The sequence below is a fragment of the Heterodontus francisci genome, chromosome 31, assembly GCF_036365525.1.
Source record: "Heterodontus francisci isolate sHetFra1 chromosome 31, sHetFra1.hap1, whole genome shotgun sequence".
Classification (NCBI taxonomy): domain Eukaryota; kingdom Metazoa; phylum Chordata; class Chondrichthyes; order Heterodontiformes; family Heterodontidae; genus Heterodontus; species Heterodontus francisci.
Genome location: NC_090401.1, coordinates 57,285,600 through 57,303,289, shown reverse-complemented (window position 1 = coordinate 57,303,289; position 17,690 = coordinate 57,285,600). Strand labels below are relative to the sequence as shown.

Sequence of the window (17,690 nt, the reverse complement as noted above, 5' to 3'; positions counted from 1 at the left end):
GGTCAACTTACTCATCATTTAAAGGAGAAATGCCATAGTGAGGCCTAATGTAACATTTTTATGTCACAAAATCCCCCTGATGCAGTTACTGCCGGCAGGATTTTCTGTTTGGGGTCGGGACCCCGATGTTGGGATCAAATCTAGGTCCCGACCCCGCATCGTGTCGGGATCAGTCACCCGACACGATTTTCCAAGGAATGGCCAATTAGTGGCCAGAGTTTTCACTCGCTTTCCAACTAAAGACAGTGGCTGGCTCCTGATTGGCCCTCCAGCACTTAGAGTGGAAGTCTGCCGTTGTAGCTAAAGGAGAGAGAGGGCACCTCATGATGGTGGCATTTGCTCAGCACTTGCAATATTTTTCAAAAATAAAAATGGCCACAGCTGTGACCAGCTTCCTGCACCAGCCGTGGGGCTGGCAGGGGTGATATTAAAATCTTTACAGAGCACTGGCTCCCCCCTCTGCTGCTGGCAGATTGTCTCCTTTCTCTGGCAGTGTTTCGGTCCCCACAGGGGGCTTATCGACTGGAAACCTCCAGTCAGTGCAGGTAAGGACCCTGAATTGGCTATATTGGCTACCCACTGCATGTGGGAGGATAGCCGTTTTGCACCAGACCCTTCTGAAAGTGGCCACGAGTCGGGACCATGCTAGGAACCGGAATGCCGGCCGGCATTGTGCAACTCCAGGCCCACCCGCCTCCATCTCGCGACCAAAATCCTGCCCTGTTTTCCTTTAAAACAAATCCAAAGAAAAGGATAGTCTGTGATCTCGGTTTAGATAAAAGTCAGTTCTTGTGATTAAAACATCAGGGGGTAGAACTTTTGCTGGTGCTCTCCCGATTTCCTGCTGTAACTTTGGGGCCATTTACCCCATTTTTCTGGGACATCTGCCCAGTTATGGCAGGAGATCAGAAGAAGAAACAGAAACTTTACCCTCAGTTATTCTTACTTACGTTTTAGTTAAAATTCCATTTGCCGAAGCTGCTTCATACAGAGTGATGCCTTTCTTCAGAATCACTGAGACCTGGCCTCCAAGATCATCCGCTATTGCGCCAGCATGGATAGCTGCTTTACATAAAACAGATGTCTATGGAACAGAAAATAATTCATAACCTTCAACTCAGTTAGTAAAAACTTTGAGCCCATGTTAGCTCTGGTTGGATATATAGTGGAGTCTTCATCATCAGCACTTCAACTACCTGCCATCCTGACTCTTCTACCCCAATGTTCACAGTGCTGGAGGCCTCAAAAGTACACGGTATTTTATTTGTTATTTGTATTGTACTTCAGTGAACGACCAACAAAATGATCCTTGGAACACATTATCAAACAGAAACATAAGTGACTGAAGGCAAAATACAGCTTGGTCGCAGGAACTCCTGCACTGTATTGCCACTTTTGCACTCTGTAGTTAGACACCAATAGATGATAGTCTTTATGTATCCTTTTAATCTCACCCTTTGCATATTGGAAAAACTGAAGCCATTGTCTTCGGTCCCCACTCCAAATTCCATTCCCTAGCTACTGACTCCATCCTTCTCTTTGGCAACTGTCTGAGACTAAACCAGACTGCTCACAACCTTAGTGTTATATTTGGCCCTGAGATGAGCTTCCAACCACATATCTGTGCCATCACTAAGACCGCCTATTTCCACCTCCGTAACATCACCTGACTTTGCTTCTGTCTCAGCTCATTTGCTGCTGCAAAACCCTCATTCATGATCTTGTTACTTCTGGACTTGTCTGTTTTAAGGCACTCCTGGGTGGCCTCCCACATTCTACCCTCCATAAATTTGAGGTCATCCAAAATTTCCTTACTTGCACCAAGTCCCCTTCCCCTATCATCCCTGTGCTCGCTGACCTACACCAGCTCCCGCTCAAGCAAAACCTCAATTTTAAAATTCTCATCCTCCTCCAAATCCCTCCATGGCCTCGCCCCTCCCTATCTCTGTAATCTCCTTCAGCCCTACAACCCTCCGAGATATCTGCACTCATCTTATTCTGGTTTCTTGAGCATCCCTGATTTTAATTGCTCCACCATTATTGGCTGTGGCTTCAGCTGCCAATGCTCTAAGCTCTGGAATTCCCTCCCTAAACCTCTCTGCCTCTCTACCTTCCTTTCTTCCTGTAACTCACTCCTAAAAACTGATCTCTTTGACCAAGCTTTTGTCCTAATATTGCTTTCTTTGGCTTGGTATCTAATTTTTCTTTATAATACTCCTGTGGAGCAATCTATTATGTTAAAGACGCTCTAAAAATATAAGTTGTTGTTGGTCAGGAGAGCCATTCATAATAATTTTAACATTTAGAATGAAAACAGCCCTCTGTAAACATGTCACGTTGAAATTACAATCCCTCACCAGTGGTGGCGCCTGCAGAATTTATAATTAAAAATGTTGATGGGAAGTGCACAGAGAGGCAAGATTTTATAACACATTAAATAGATGAGCTCATTACTAATATTACATCATGCGATTCCAATTCATTTATTCCATATCTAAGATTCATTATAAGTGCAAAAAAGAAGCACTGAGCTCATGCAGCTGGATCTATTTAAGTTCATGAGCAGAAAATTCAGCAACAAAGAGAAAACCCCAAAGGGCTTTGTGCTATCTACAGTGATCAGAATTAATTTGATTCTATACTAATGAAATAGGCTGAAGTATTCTTTCATTATTTTCTTTCTGTACTCTGAACTTTTGCAGAACTACATGACAAGGACAAAACAAAACTGCACACAGTTTGAAATCCAAATCCTTGCTGCATATGTTTTCCCTTTGCTACAAGGAAAGCTCTTAAATACAAAATGAAGGAGTGGAAAAAAAGAATGAACATCTAATGTTTTGAAATATGTTGTCCACAGCATAGCAAAGAAGGCTACGGGCCAAGTGCTTGAAAATGGGATTAGAATAGTTAGGTGCTTGATGGCCAGCACAGACACGATGGGCCGAAGGGCCTGTTTCTGTGCTGTATAACTCTATGACTCTAATTTCTGTCCCAACACTGATTCATATACCTTGGCGAATTAGAGGTGAAATTCAACTCTGTACTGACTCATTGAGATAAAGCTTTTAATATTTTATCATTGAAAACTCCTATAATTCCAGCTTTTAACTGCAATTTATATTTTGGCAAAATATAATAGAAAGTACTTGGTGAAAGTATCTTGGGTGAAGGGTTGTCGTAGAGTTGAGTAGAATGGGCCTATACTCCCTGGAGTTTAGAACAATGAGAGGTGATTGCTTTGAAACATGGGATTCTGAGGGGATTTGACAGGGTAGACACTGGCCGGAATTTTATCCAGGCGACGGGGGTCTCGATCTCTGGCAAAAGCGCCACCAAGAGCCCCGTGTTGCCCCTTCTGTGGGAGACCCCCCAAATCAAGTGCCAATTTGGCACCTAAGTGGACAGCGCCGAGCCTTCCACGGGATCAAGGACCCCGACGACGGAAGACCCGCCCTCTGACAGCTGCCAGCCAAACAGAAGCTGGCAGCTCTTTAACTGAGCAGCGCCACAGCGAAAACAATGGCTGCTGCCGGTGGGGCACCCACCTGAGGCCAGGGAGTGACGCTGGACCCAGGTCACAGGTAGGTCGGTGCAGGAGAGAGTCTCACGGGGTGGGGGTCGCAGGGAGGAGGGGGTGGGGGAGCGAGGGGGGTTGGCAGCAAGGGCAGGGAGGACCCCCACTTCCCAATGCCGAGTCCCTCGTTCAGGCACTGTGCCTTTTAACAAGGGCTCCCCCCCACCCCATCCCTATCCTCACCCCACCCAAAGCCAGCAAGCAACCCACATAGTTTTTCTTGCCGTGCCTCCTATGCAGCGGTAGGGCCACCCGCCACACGGCTAATTGCAGCGGCGATGTGAGGCCCTTAATTGGGCATTAATTGCCCACTTAATGGCCTCAATTGGCAGCGGGGTAGGAAGGCTGTTCACAGATTTTCCCACCCGGGATTTAATTTCAGTAAAGACGGGAAGATGGCGGGGTCCCGCCGTGAGGGAGATCATAAAACCTCTGAGTTGCTTCCCCTGGCTGGACAGTCTAGAACATGGGGGCACAGTCTCAGGATAAGGGGTCGATCATTTATGACTGAGATGAGGAGGAATTTCTTCACTCAAAGGGCTGTGAACGTTTGGAATTCTCTACCCGAATGCTGTGGCGCTCAGTCTTTGAGTATATTCAAGGCCAAGATCGGGGAATCATGGGTTATAGGGAATGTGTCGGAAAAGTGGGGGCTGAATTTTATGGGCCCTCTCAGGATGGGAACAGAACCAGGGAACCCATAAAATTGCATGTGAAGGCGGGGGGTGGATGCCCGTTGCCTTCCAGATGTCTTCCAATTTAGTCCAGGGCGGAGAAGACCGAGGATGGGTATCCCGCCCCAGGCCAATTGAAGCCCATAAGTGGCCAATTATTGGCCATTTAAGGGCCTCCTCCCACTGCCACCTCAATTTAATGGAGGATGGAGGAGCCTGCCGTTGCGGGAGACGCTGCCAGGTACAACCTGGCGGCCACCTAGTGAGGTTTGAGAAGGGGGGGGGGTCCCTCCTTTGAGGGCAATCCAGAGCCCCTGGAGTGCTGTCCCAGCGGTGAGTGCTGCCCCACTCAGGAAGACCACTCACACCCTCACCAATCCTGCCCCCACACCATTGCCAGGGCCTGTCTGAATGGCCCCGGTGGCCCCGACCCCACTTACCTCTCCTGGGGTCTTCACCGTTCTTCTACTCTGCAGGGCCTTTTACAGTACCAGCAGTGGCCACCGCTTCCGGTGGTGCTGCCGGCACTGTAGAGCTGCTGGCCTTCTCATTGGCCAGTAGCTCTGGAGGTGGAAGCTCATCCCTTAAAGGGACAGTGTTCCCGAAAGCCAGCAGTTAATTGCCTGCCCGCCATGGAGTTGCAACAGGTGTCCGACGGAAGGTTGAGGCAAGATCTCCCCCCACCTTCCACCCGCCACCTGGACCCCCGTTGCCAGAATAAAATTAAGCCTGTGGAGGCAAGGCCAAAAATCAGCCATGATCTTATTGGAAGGTGGAGCTGGCTTGAGGGGCTGAATGGCCTACTCCTATTTCTTAAACTCTTATTGAAACTATTTGTTGCTAGCATTACTGAAAACAGAATGCAATAATATTTAATTCTCTAGACTGTCAAACCTCTTCAAGCAAGCAGCTAAAAACACAATTATAAACAACGTAAATGAGGGGAAAACAAAAACGCTAATGGTATTAATACTTACATGACTTTAAAATAATTAAATTGGCTATTTGTTTAATGAATTGATTTATACTCACATCACGATAACCCTCTTGAAAGTTTCCCCAAACTTCACCAGTGACATCTTTACAACCCGCTGGACAATATTTACTATAACATAAGCAAAAGGAATGGTTACCACAAAACACTAAATAACAATAAAGGGCTCAGTAAAATCAACATGTACATTAAATGTATCCTGTGTGAACTGTGCTCTAGAGTTGCTTTCATTTTGCTGCTCGGGCACTGAGCAAGCAGTTTTCCAGGCACTGTACAAGAAGAATTCAGGACCTTCAGTTACATGCTTTTCCGTTACCAGTGGACCTTTTTGAACCCAATGGAGGGCCAATAGGAAAGACCCACATGTTTTGTGTTGCCTCCCTTGACTGATTTATGGACCCAGGTTGGGTCTCAGCCGCTGCTTGAGGCACTGGGTTGACTTTCTTCATAATGGTCTGGATTTTGTGGTAGGAACAAGCTTCATAACACTGATACCTCAGCAAGAGACTCAGCAATCAAGTACATAAAAGACATGAAGTTGCAGTACTTAAACACTACATACCCAATAAATACACCAGAAAAAAAGTTAGGGCTTGTCCTTTCAAGTGCAAGTGAATTTTTAATGGCATGGTAAGTATTAATTACTGCTAAACAACCTCTCTGGGGCTGAAAATTAACTTTTATAAGTATAGCGTCTCACTCCTTCAGACTTTTTTTATTGTTGGAAAATTAAAATAAATTAAAAGTTAATGCATTTAACTTTTTGTCTATTTTATCTGCCTCTCTTGTAATCCCACGTTTCTTTCCATCTCTTTATTATGCTTTTTGTACATGATTTTACACTGAATTATATATTCTAAGTGACACTCCCTGGTTTAGATTCTGTGTGTGTCTCAGTAAAGATTCTTCCGTTTGGCTGGTTGAAGAGACACGTTGTTGCTTGCCTGGGCCCTGATCCCTTGTCGAGGACACACACCATTTCAGACTCCCGATGACTATGCGCTCGATTTTAACTGCGTTGAAGTGGGTGGGTTTTGAACGGGTTAAAAAAAATTGGGCCAGGAAACCGCCTCGCCAGGCGACTGTAAACGTAATGAACGGCAAGCGCTGTTCATTCAACACTGACTGCAAAATCCAGGCAATTCTAGTATTACTGACAACGTGCCACTAACAATGGAAGTGTCCTGGATGTACATCAATGTAACATTTATTGCAGACAGCCAACTGGTTGGATTATCTGCATCGCCTATGTAAGAGTGGCAGTTAAATAAATGAGCAATTCTAACTAACAGTCTAACCCAAAATGTTAACCTATGTTTCTTCTTCAGATGTAATAAGAAATGACTCTCCCAGAGTATTTTTGTTTCAGTGGGAGTTATAATCATGATTGAAAAAAAAGAGTACTTCTGTGGGAGAAAACAGTAGGAGAACCAGTTGATAGGTCTATTAAAGGAGACAAACTTGTATGGAAAAATCAGCATAATATATTTAGATTTTATGATTTAGATTTAGAGATACAGCACTGAAACAGGCCCTTCGGCCCACCGAGTCTGTGCCGACCATTAACCACCCATGTTATACTAATCCTACATTCCTACCACATCCTCACCTGTCCCTATATTCCCCTATCACCTACCTACACTAGGGGCAATTTATAATGGCCAATTTACCTATAAACCTGCAAGTCTTTTGGCTGTGGGAGGAAACCGGGGCACCCGGAGGAAACCCACGCAGACACAGGGAGAACGTGCAAACTCCACACAGGCAGTACCCAGAATTGAACCCGGGTCGCTGGAGCTGTGAGGCTGCGGTGCTAACCACTGCGCCGCCCCACATGTTAGAATGTGCGGTCTGGTACATCCGTGAGAGAAATACAGCAAGAGAGCATCCCCTGTGTGGAAATGAACAGCTGGACTTCCACTTGTCTATCGTGCAGTTTGTATAATCCTGGGTAGCTCCCTCTTTACACTGAAGATGTTTTCAGAAGACAAGAATGCAGCTAACTTCAGATGTGTAGATTTCTTTCCAATAACCGTGCTCAATGTTGTAACCAAACCTCGGTTACAGGAAGTGACACCTTTGTAGACTTGTTAAAATCAGCATCTACTATTCTCCCATCTGGATAATGGTGTTTCCATTCTGTGGTCTGCATATGAAAGGAGTGTCCAACATATGCATGGAGACTGGCTCTCTCATCCAGCTATGATAAGGGGGCATAGGGTATGGATGTCAAACTCTCTTAACAGGACAGAAGGAAAACTGCACGTCTGAACTTGGTATATTAGATACACAGAAGCAGTCCCTGTGTGGATTTTCCAGTTGCTTCATTTGGAGACTTTATAACATGGTGAAGTGTATCCGTGCATCTCAGACACCCAGCTAACTACAAATAACTGACCAAGCCATATAGCAAGCATTCACATTTGTACACTTTCCCAGTGCGGATCGGTGGCTTGTCATTGGTTGATTTTTCCTCATGGGTAAGGCCAATTGTTTCATAGACCAGTGGGACAAATGGTCTGTTTCTGTCCTCTAAATTCCATGCATGTAATGCCACATTGTTGCCCAGGGGGAGATCAACTCAGTCAGCACAAAGCTCAGACTTTCTAATGCATATGGCTCATCATGAGAGAGGGTGAAATTTTTTTTTATTCATTCATGGGATGTGGGTGTCGCTGGCCAGGCCAGCATTTATCGCCCATCTCTAATTGCCCTTGAGAAGGTGGTGGTGAGCTGCCTTCTTGAACCGCTGCAGTGCATGTGGGGTAGGTACACCCACAGTGCTGTTAGGGAGGGAGTTCCAGGATTTTGACCCAGCGACAGTGAAGGAACGGCGATATAGTTCCAAGTTTGGATGATGTGTGACTTGGAGGGGAACTTGCAGGTGGTGGTGTTCCCATACATTTGCTGCCCTTGTCCTTCTAGTTGGTAGAGGTCACGTGTTTGGAAGGTGCTGTCAAAGGAGCCTTGGTGCATTGCTGCAGTGCATCTTGTAGATGGTACACACTGCTGCCACTGTGCGTCGGTGGTGGAGGGAGTGAATGTTTGTAGATGGGGTGTGAATCAAGTGGGCAGCTTTGTCCTGGATGGTGTTGAGCTTCTTGAGTGTTGCTGGAGCTGCACCCATCCAGGCAAGTGCCATCATACTCTTGACTCGTGCCTTGTAGATGGTGGACAGGCTTTGGGGAGTCAAGAGGTGAGTTACTCGCCACAGGATTCCTAGCCTCTGACCTGCTCTTGTAGCTACGGTATTTATATGGCTACTCCAGTTCAGTTTCTGGTCAATGGTAACCCCTAGGATGTTGATAGTGGGGGATTCAGCGATGTAACGTCATTGAATGTCAAGGTGAGATGGTTAGATTCTCTCTTGTTGGAGATGGTTATTGCCTGGCACTTGTGTGGCGCAAATGTTACTTGCCACTTATCAGCCCAAGTCTGGATATTGTCCAGGTCTTGCTGTATTTCTACACAGAATGTTTCAGTATCTGAGGAGTCGCGAATGGTGCTGAACATTGTTCAATCATCAGCGAACATTCCCACTTCTGACCTTATGATTAAAGGAAGGTCATTGATGAAGCAGCTGAAGATGGTTGGGCTTGGGACACTACCCTGAGAAACTCCTGCATTGATGTCCTGGAGTTGAGATGATTGACCTCCAACAACCACAACCATCTTCCTTTGTGCTAGGTATGACTCCAACCAGCGGAGAGTTTTCCCCCTGATTCCCATTGACTTCAGTTTTGCTAGGGCTCCTTGATGCCATACTCAGTCAAATGCTGCTTTGATGTCAAGGACAGTCACTCTCCCCTCACCTCTGAGTTCAGCTCTTTTGTCCATGTTTGAACCAAGGCTGTAATGAGGTCAGGAGCTGAGTGGCCCTGGCGGAACCCAAACTGAGTGTCACTGAGCAGCTTATTGCTAAGCAAATGCCGCTTAATGGTACTGTTGATGACACCTTCCATCACTTTACTGATGATTGAGAGTAGACAGATGGGGCAGTAATTGTCCAGATTGGACTTGTCCTGTTTTTTGTGTACAGGACATACCTGGGCAATTTTCCACATTGCCGGGTAGATGCCAGTGTTGTAGCTGTACTGGAACAGCTTGGCTAGGGGAGCGGCAAATTCTGGAGCACAGTTCTTCAGTTCTTTCTTTTGGGCCTCCTTATCTCGAGAGACAATGGATACGTGCCTGGAGGTGGTCAGTGGTTTGTGAAGCAGCGCCTGGAGTGGCTATAAAGGCCAATTCTGGAGTGACAGGCTCTTCCACAGGTGCTGCAGAGAAATTTGTTTGTCGGGGCTGTTGCACAGTTGGCTCTCCCCTTGCGCCTCTGTCTTTTTTCCTGCCAACTACTAAGTCTCTTCGACTCACAACAATTTAGCCCTCTCTTTATGGCTGCCCGCCAGCTCTGGCGAATGCTGGCAACTGACTCCCACGACTTGTGATCAATGTCACACGATTTCATGTCGCGTTTGCAGACGTCTTTATAGCGGAGACATGGACGGCCGGTGGGTCTGATACCAGTGGCGAGCTCGCTGTACAATGTGACTTTGGGGATCCTGCCATCTTCCATGCGGCTCACATGGCCAAGCCATCTCAAGCGCCGCTGACTCAGTAGTGTGTATAAGCTGGGGGTGTTGGCCGCTTCAAGGACTTCTGTGTTGGAGATATAGTCCTGCCACCTGATGCCAAGTATTCTCCGAAGGCAGCGAAGATGGAATGAATTGAGACGTCGCTCTTGGCTGGCATACGTTGTCCAGGCCTCGCCGCCGTCGAGCAAGGTACTGAGGACACAGGCTTGATACACTCGGACTTTTGTGTTCCGTGTCAGTGCGCCATTTTCTCACACTCTCTTGGCCAGTCTGGACATAGCAGTGGAAGCCTTACCCATGCGCTTGTTGATTTCTGCATCTATGGACAGGTTACTGGTGATAGTTGAGCCTAGGTAGGTGAACTCTTGAACCACTTCCAGAGCGTGGTCGCCAATATTGATGGATGGAGCATTTCTGACGTCCTGCCCCATGATGTTCGTTTTCTTGAGGCTGATGGTTAGGCTAAATTCATTGCAGGCAGCCGCAAACCTGTCGATGAGACTCTGCAGGCACTCTTCAGTGTGAGATGTTAAAGCAGCATCGTCAGCAAAGAGGAGTTCTCTGATGAGAACTTTCCGTACTTTGGACTTCGCTCTTAGACGGGCAAGGTTGAACAACCTGCCCCCTGATCTTGTGTGGAGGAAAATTCCTTCTTCAGAGGATTTGAACGCATGTGAAAGCAGCAGGGAGAAGAAAATCCCAAAAAGTGTGGGTGCGAGAACACAGCCCTGGTTCACACCACTCAGGATAGGAAAGGGCTCTGATGAGGAGCCACCATGTTGAATTGTGCCTTTCATATTGTCATGGAATGAGGTGATGATACTTAGTAGCTTTGGTGGGCATCCAATCTTTTCTAGTAGTCTGAAGAGACCACGTCTGCTGACGAGGTCAAAGGCTTTGGTGAGATCAATGAAAGCAATGTAGAGGGGCATCTGTTGTTCACGGCATTTCTCCTGTATCTGACGAAGGGAGAACAGCATGTCAATGGTCGATCTCTCTGCACGAAAGCCACACTGTGCCTCAGGGTAGACGCACTCGGCCAGCTTCTGGAGCCTGTTCAGAGCGACTCGAGCAAAGACTTTCCCCACTATGCTGAGCAGGGAGATTCCACGGTAGTTGTTGCAGTCACCGCGGTCACCTTTGTTTTTGTAGAGGGTGATGATATTGACATCGCGCATGTCCTGGGGTACTGCTCCCTCGTCCCAGCACAGGCATAGCAGTTCATGTAGTGCTGAGAGTATTGCAGGCTTGGCACTCTTGATTATTTCAGGGGTAATGCTGTCCTTCCCAGGGGCTTTTCCGCTGGCTAGAGAATCAATGGCATCACTGAGTTCCGATTTGGTTGGCTGTGTGTCCAGCTCATCCATGACTGGTAGAGGCTGGGCTGCATTGAGGGCAGTCTCAGTGACAGCATTCTCCCTGGAGTACAGTTCTAGGTAGTGCTCAACCCAGCGGTCCATCTGTTTGCGTTGGTCAGTGATTATGTCCCCTGATTTAGATTTGAGGGGGGCGATCTTCTTGATGGTTGGCCCAAGAGCTCTCTTCATGCCATCATACATTCCTCTGATGTTTCCGGTGTCTGAGGCCAGCTGAATATGACTGCATAGGTGTTGCCAGTAGTCGTTTGCGCAACGCCTAGCTGTTCTTTGTGCAGTACTTCTGGCTGCTTTAAGTGCTACGGATGTTAAGTCGCTGGGGGCTTTCTTGTAGTTCAACAGTGCAATGCGCTTAGCGGCTATGACAGGTTCCAGCTCTTCATTATGAGATTGAAACCAGTCTGCATTTCTCTTCGCACTTTTGCCGTAGGTGGTCAAAGCTGACTCATAGATGGCGTCTTTGATGTGGGCCCACTTGGTCTCAGCATCCCCTGTGGGGAGTTCTTCAGTACTATTGCCAAAATATTGTCAGGGCCCATCGCCTTTGCAGTATCCAGTGCCTTCAGTTGTTTCTTGATATCATGCGGCGTGAATCGAATTGGCTGAAGTCTGGCATCTGTGATGCTGAGGACTTCAGGAGCAGGCCGAGATGGGTCATCAACTCAGCACTTGTTGCAAATGCTTCAGCCTTATCTTTCGCACTGATGTGCTGGGCTCCCCGATCATTGAGGATGGGGATATATGTGGAGCCACCTCCTCCTGTTAGTTATTTAATTATCCACCACCATTCACGGCTGGATGTGGCAGGACTACAGAGCTTAGATCTGATCCATTGATTATGGGATTGTTTAGCTCTATCACATGCTGCTTATGCAGTTTGGCATGCCAGTAGTTCTGTGTTGTAGCTTCACCAGGTTGACACCTCATTTTGAGGTATGCCTGAGCTGCTCCTGGCATGCCATCCTGCACTCTTCACTGAACGAGGTTTGGTCCCCCGGCTTGATGGTAATGGTAGAGTGGGGGATATGCCGGGCCATGAGGTTACAGATTGTGGTTGAGTACAATTCTGCTGCTGCTGATGGCCCACAGTGCCTCATGGATGCCCAGTTTTGCATTGCTAGATCTGTTTGAAATCTATCCCATTTAGCACGGTAATAGTGCCACACAACATGATGCAGGGTATCCTCAATGTGAAGGTGGGACTTCGTCTCCTCAAGGAAATGTGCGGTGGTCACTCCTACCTGTCATGGACAGATGGATCTGCGGCAGGCAGATTGGTGAGGACGAGGTCAAGTATGTTTTTCCCTCTTGTTGTTTCCCTCACTACCTGCCACAGACCCAGTCCAGCAGATATGTCCTTTAGGACTCATCCAACCTGGTCAGTACTGGTGCTACCGAGCCACTCTTGGTGATGGACACTGAAGTCCCCCACCCAGAATACATTCTGCGCCCTTCCCACCCTCAGTGCTTCCTCCAAGTGGTAATCAACATGGAGGAGTACTGACTCATCAGCTGAGGGAGGGTGGCAGGTGGCAATCAGCAGGAGGTTTCCTTGCCCATGTTTGACCTGATGCCAGGAGATGATTTTGAGGACTCCCAGGGCAATTCCCTCCCGACTGTATACCACTGTGCCGCCACCTCTGCTGGGTCTGGCTGGTCGGTGGGACAAGATATACCCTGGGATGATGATGGCAGTGTGTGGGACATTGTGTTCACTGCACCGTTTTAGTGGGAGGGGGGTGTGGGAAATCTAACCCAGTGCTTTAATATTTTATCGAATTATGATTATGTTTGGATGAAGTCAGGGGAGCTGGCTGATTTTTACCACTGCCCTTCAGTGAGCACGGACACATATGCTACAAACAGATACATAACAGATGTTGCAAATGATGTGTATTTTTTGTTCACCTCCAAGTGATGGAGGCTTACTGGAGTAGAAAATACAGCAGATCACACAAGACAAAAGGAATGAGGCACTGGGTTAGATTTTGACTTTGTGCACTCGTGTATAACGGGTGATGTGAATCGACAGCTCGTTATGCATCTCTCATGATTTTTATTTCTTTTGACTTCCAGTTAAGATCTGTCCCATTCATTCTTGAGCCATACTGGCATGAAAATGAAAAATCAGCTGGGGTGTGAATCTGTTTTGGACTGGCACCATTCAACATGAACCATTCAGTACTGCTCACAGTAAGGAGAATGGATATAGCAATGTTCCCTCTAAGCTGCGCGGCAGTCCAGGATTTACAGTGAAGGGGACAAACAGACCATGCACAAGAAGAGATCTCTTTTAAGATGCACGTTTGTGCGGCTGCATGGGAATCTTAAAGGGACCACGGCGAGCAACAAACGGGCTGTGCGCAGCGAAGAGAAATTAGAGGGAACATTGGATTTCAGTTGAGTTTTGTGTCTGACGTGATGTTCAATTGGCAATGTAAAGCAACAGCATAACAATTTATGTAGTCTGATACCATTGCTCCATCTCATACATCTTTATACAATGAATAAGGATGCTTATTCTCTTCACAATACGATAAACGATACACCCCTGTGATACATTTCGACTCAATGACAGTAATTACAAATATTAAATGGCTGTTACTTTATGATGGTATGAGAGCTTTAAGTGCGTCATTTATGTCTTTCGACTCTGTCCACAGTGCAGGAAGCATTTTATGTCTCCTGAATATCCCCACTAGTTTCCAAATGTTAGGGTGTGTTGCAAAGTTTGATGGGAACTTAATTGTTTCAGATACCTTGGACTCCATCACACTTCCTCCAGTTTATTTAGCTGTTATTGGTGTCAGCCTATGACAGGCAAATACGCACTCGCAGTGAGTCAGAGGCCTCAGCAAAAACAAATGAAATATGAAGGCAGCTAATAACTGAAGAGGTCAAACTCAGTACATTTTGGTAACTAAGTGTGGTTGTAGAAACATTATCACATTCTGTTGCAGTATGGCATTCAGAATGAGAGATTATACAGCTCATGCTTACTATTTATAAATGCTTTAGACATCTATCAGCTAACAAGTCTTGCTGGCAGACAGATTTCCTTTCTCTGTCATCTGCAATGTGTACACAGTTAAAAGATACAGCCACAATAGAAACTTTTTAGATACTGCACCAAGTGTTAATCTGGCAAAAAGGTAACAGAAATCTATCCTATATCAGATTAAATAACCATTTTACAATGCCAATCACTGTGTACAAAGAACATTTAGAAACTTTACATTTCTTTCAAGTGAGAGCTTGAACTCAGTGTTTACAATTCTAATTGGAATTCTTATGAAAAGGTTCATAGAATCATAGAGCATTGAAGAAGGACCTTCAGCCCATCATGCCTGTGCTGGCTCTTTGAAAGAGCTATCCAATTCCCCGGCCCTTTCCCCATAGATTTGAAAATGTCCTCACTTTAACAGTTAAAAAAATGTTCATGATAGATTAAAATTTACAAAGCAAATGTTTTTGTTGATTCAAGCAGGAACATCAGGGAAAAAAAAAAATTGGCGAGCAAATGTTCCTGAAAGAGGATTTTTGGCTCATGCGCTTTCCTGTCACTAGACGTCATCCTGTAAACTCCCAAACAGAGGCATGCCCACTTTTTGATAGCTGCCACTTATCTGTAGGACAATTGTCTTTACTGCTTCTAGCCTGCCTTTCTACGTCAATACACCAAAACTTCTGGTATTTTGTTTTCAAAACTATGCAAAACGTCACATCAAGGTTCAGTTTAACATGTACAGCATATAAGACAAAGTTAAAAACAAGAAATGCTGGAATCACTCAGCAGGTCTGGCAGCATCTGTGGAAAGAGAAGCAGAGTTAACGTTTCGGGTCAGTGACCCTTCATCGGAACTGACAAATATTAGAAAAGTCACAGATTATAAGCAAGTGAGGTGGGGGTGGGGCAAGAGATAACAAAGGAGAAGGTGTAGATTGGACCAGGCCACATAGCTGACCAAAAGGTCACGGAGCAAAGGCAAACAATATGTTAATGGTGTGTTGAAAGACAAAGCATTAGTACAGATTAGGTGTAAGTACACTGATGGACAAAGTTAACATGGATTTCAACTTACGTAAAATGTTGCTGAGAATAATGAATCCCTTTATCCAGACAGGAAATCAAATCTGCACAAAGGAAAGTATTGATACGTTATTAAATGGAATAGGTCCTTATATTTGTAGTGATACAACTCTTTCCCGCCACCCCCCTCCCCCCACCAAAATCCAACCTAAGTTGTGGTGGCAGCTGCAGCTCTCCCAACTTAGGTGCCATACTTGGAGCGTGCAGTCCCGCCATTCACAGCCGCCTCAGTCACAGCAGCTGTAAAAAACAAAGCGAGCAAAATACCAAGTGGGACAGTGCAGTTCTATTGAAGGATCTCCACTCGAGACATTCAATTTTCTCTTTCAGATATAGACTGAAAGGTGCTTATAAAAATGTGTATTTATGGCATTTATTGTGTTTGTTGTATGGCATGATAATTGGGTATCTCATTATACCCCAACAACTGAAAGAGCAATTGGGGTGACTGGAAGAATTTCTTTTCATGCAGTGGGTTATTACAGCACAGAGGTTTTACCACAAGCAACTATTGAGGCAGAGGGAATTGGACAAGCATTTGAAAACGAATATTAAAGGAAAGAAAGGCAGGAAAATGAGATTAGATCAAACTGCTCAAATTGAAGAAGCAACACTGGCACAGCTGAAATGGGCAGAAAAAACGTACTTCTGCAATTCCTATGATTCAATGAACTGTTTTAATATGGGTAGCGGCTAGCTCTGCTGTATCACATTGGAACAAGGGCTTACTTTATTAAATAAATGACAAGCATTATCCAACATTAATAATACAAAAAATGGTCTTTGTCAAACAAGTTACACAGAGTTGAATTGGCCTGTTACAACTTCTACATTTTCTGTACCATCTTACACACCTTACGAATGCCACTTCTCAACTGCCAGATTTTGACTAAAGACAACAACAAATGGTGCTCGGCCCATATGGTGTGCACCTCGAGTCCCCAACATATTTACATCAACAAAGTACAAGTGTACAGTGCACTTGTACGGTGAAAGTGGGGAGTGTTCCAGATCAGTTTCATGGAACAGTGGCCAGGAACTCTGACAATGCCAAGCATTTAAGCCATTAGTAAGAAACAATTTGTGCTCTACCACAGTTCCAACTGCAGATTTCTGGCCTCAGGCGTTGCATGATTGCCTTTAAAAAGTGATATCCCTTTAAGATCTTAGTATGCTAATGACTAAGTACCAGGATGCAATCATGTGACTCGGAGCCAGAGTCACTCTGTAACTGTAACACCCAGAGGCAAGTTCTGTAAATAGTTAGCTCTGTACTATATAATAGTTTAGCTGTAATAAACCTGTTTTGAGATCTTCAACCAACTGGACTCCACACATCTCATTTATGTTGCATTAGACAACATAAAAGAACTCACTACATGGTGGCCCCTGTGGTGAGAAAACAGTATCTAAGATTGAAGGCCACAGGGTAAACAGATTTAAAAATTACCTTCCTATAGCGAAAAGAGAGAAAGTTAAAAAAAAAATACTGGCCCAAACAGGAAAAGAAGAAAACACTTACCTCAAGTTGTAGAAGACAGAGCGCTGAATGACAGGGTGCAGATCAATCACTGCAATCAGGTGAGTCATTTTCCAGGAACCCCCATTGAAAAAGCTTTGAGGCGCTTGCAAAGTAGTTTTTTTAAAAAGGCTCAGTAAAAGAAAATAAATAGGGAAAACCCAATCCCTATTTCAGGCTGATGGATTGTTTTCAAAGGCTCCCCAGACTGATCGAAGTTGGCGCCATTACAGGAGGCGTCCGACAGCAAAAAGCATGGGAATCCTCTATTCATGCAGCCTGCAGCTAAAGCTGAAAAAAATTCGAACCACTCGAGTGTGAAAGAACTTTCATTCACTCAGCCAGAGTTTTTTTAAAAACCACTCAAGCGTGAAGAACTGCCTAATGAATGGCTGTATAAACAAACTCTAGCAGAGAAAAAAAAGCACTTGAAATGCCTATTGCACAGCTGTGTAAACAGACAGACTAGAGTGCTGGAAGCTAGATAAACCCACAAGCACTGCTAACCACCTGCTCCTGTCAATCAAAGCAACCAAGAGAGTTTTTTTTAAAGGGAAGAAGTACAGAGTCATAGAACAAGTGCTAAAGCAAGTTTTAAAGTGAAAGAACAGCAGAAATATGGATACCAAATTTCATAGCATGAACTGGAAGGCCACTGATATCCTGAGTCCCAACTGTTCAAACAAATAATGCAGTTATGCTTTACAGACCAAGTAATTGCAGAACCAGAAAACAGGCTGTGAAAATACTAATAGTAGTTGGAAATGAAGGATTACATAGAATCAATACCTCAGGCTTATCTGATGAGGACCAGAAAGATCCCACAAAGATATGGAAAGTGTTAGAAGATCAGCTCCAATTGAGAGTG

The 17,690-nt window shown here is 45.4% G+C and overlaps 1 protein-coding gene across 1 annotated transcript in view; it reads right to left on the bottom strand.

Annotated features, from left to right (window-relative positions):
* si:dkey-34d22.1 (discoidin, CUB and LCCL domain-containing protein 1) overlaps positions 1-17,690 on the bottom strand; it is a 143,058-nt gene that overhangs the window by 52,398 nt on the left and 72,970 nt on the right. The window contains exons 4-6 of the mRNA XM_068011694.1: positions 15,296-15,347; positions 5,284-5,356; positions 951-1,084 (exon numbers count right to left, since the gene is read on the bottom strand). Of these exons, the coding sequence (XP_067867795.1) occupies positions 951-1,084; positions 5,284-5,356; positions 15,296-15,347 (259 nt within the window). The remainder of the gene's footprint in view (positions 1-950; positions 1,085-5,283; positions 5,357-15,295; positions 15,348-17,690) is intronic.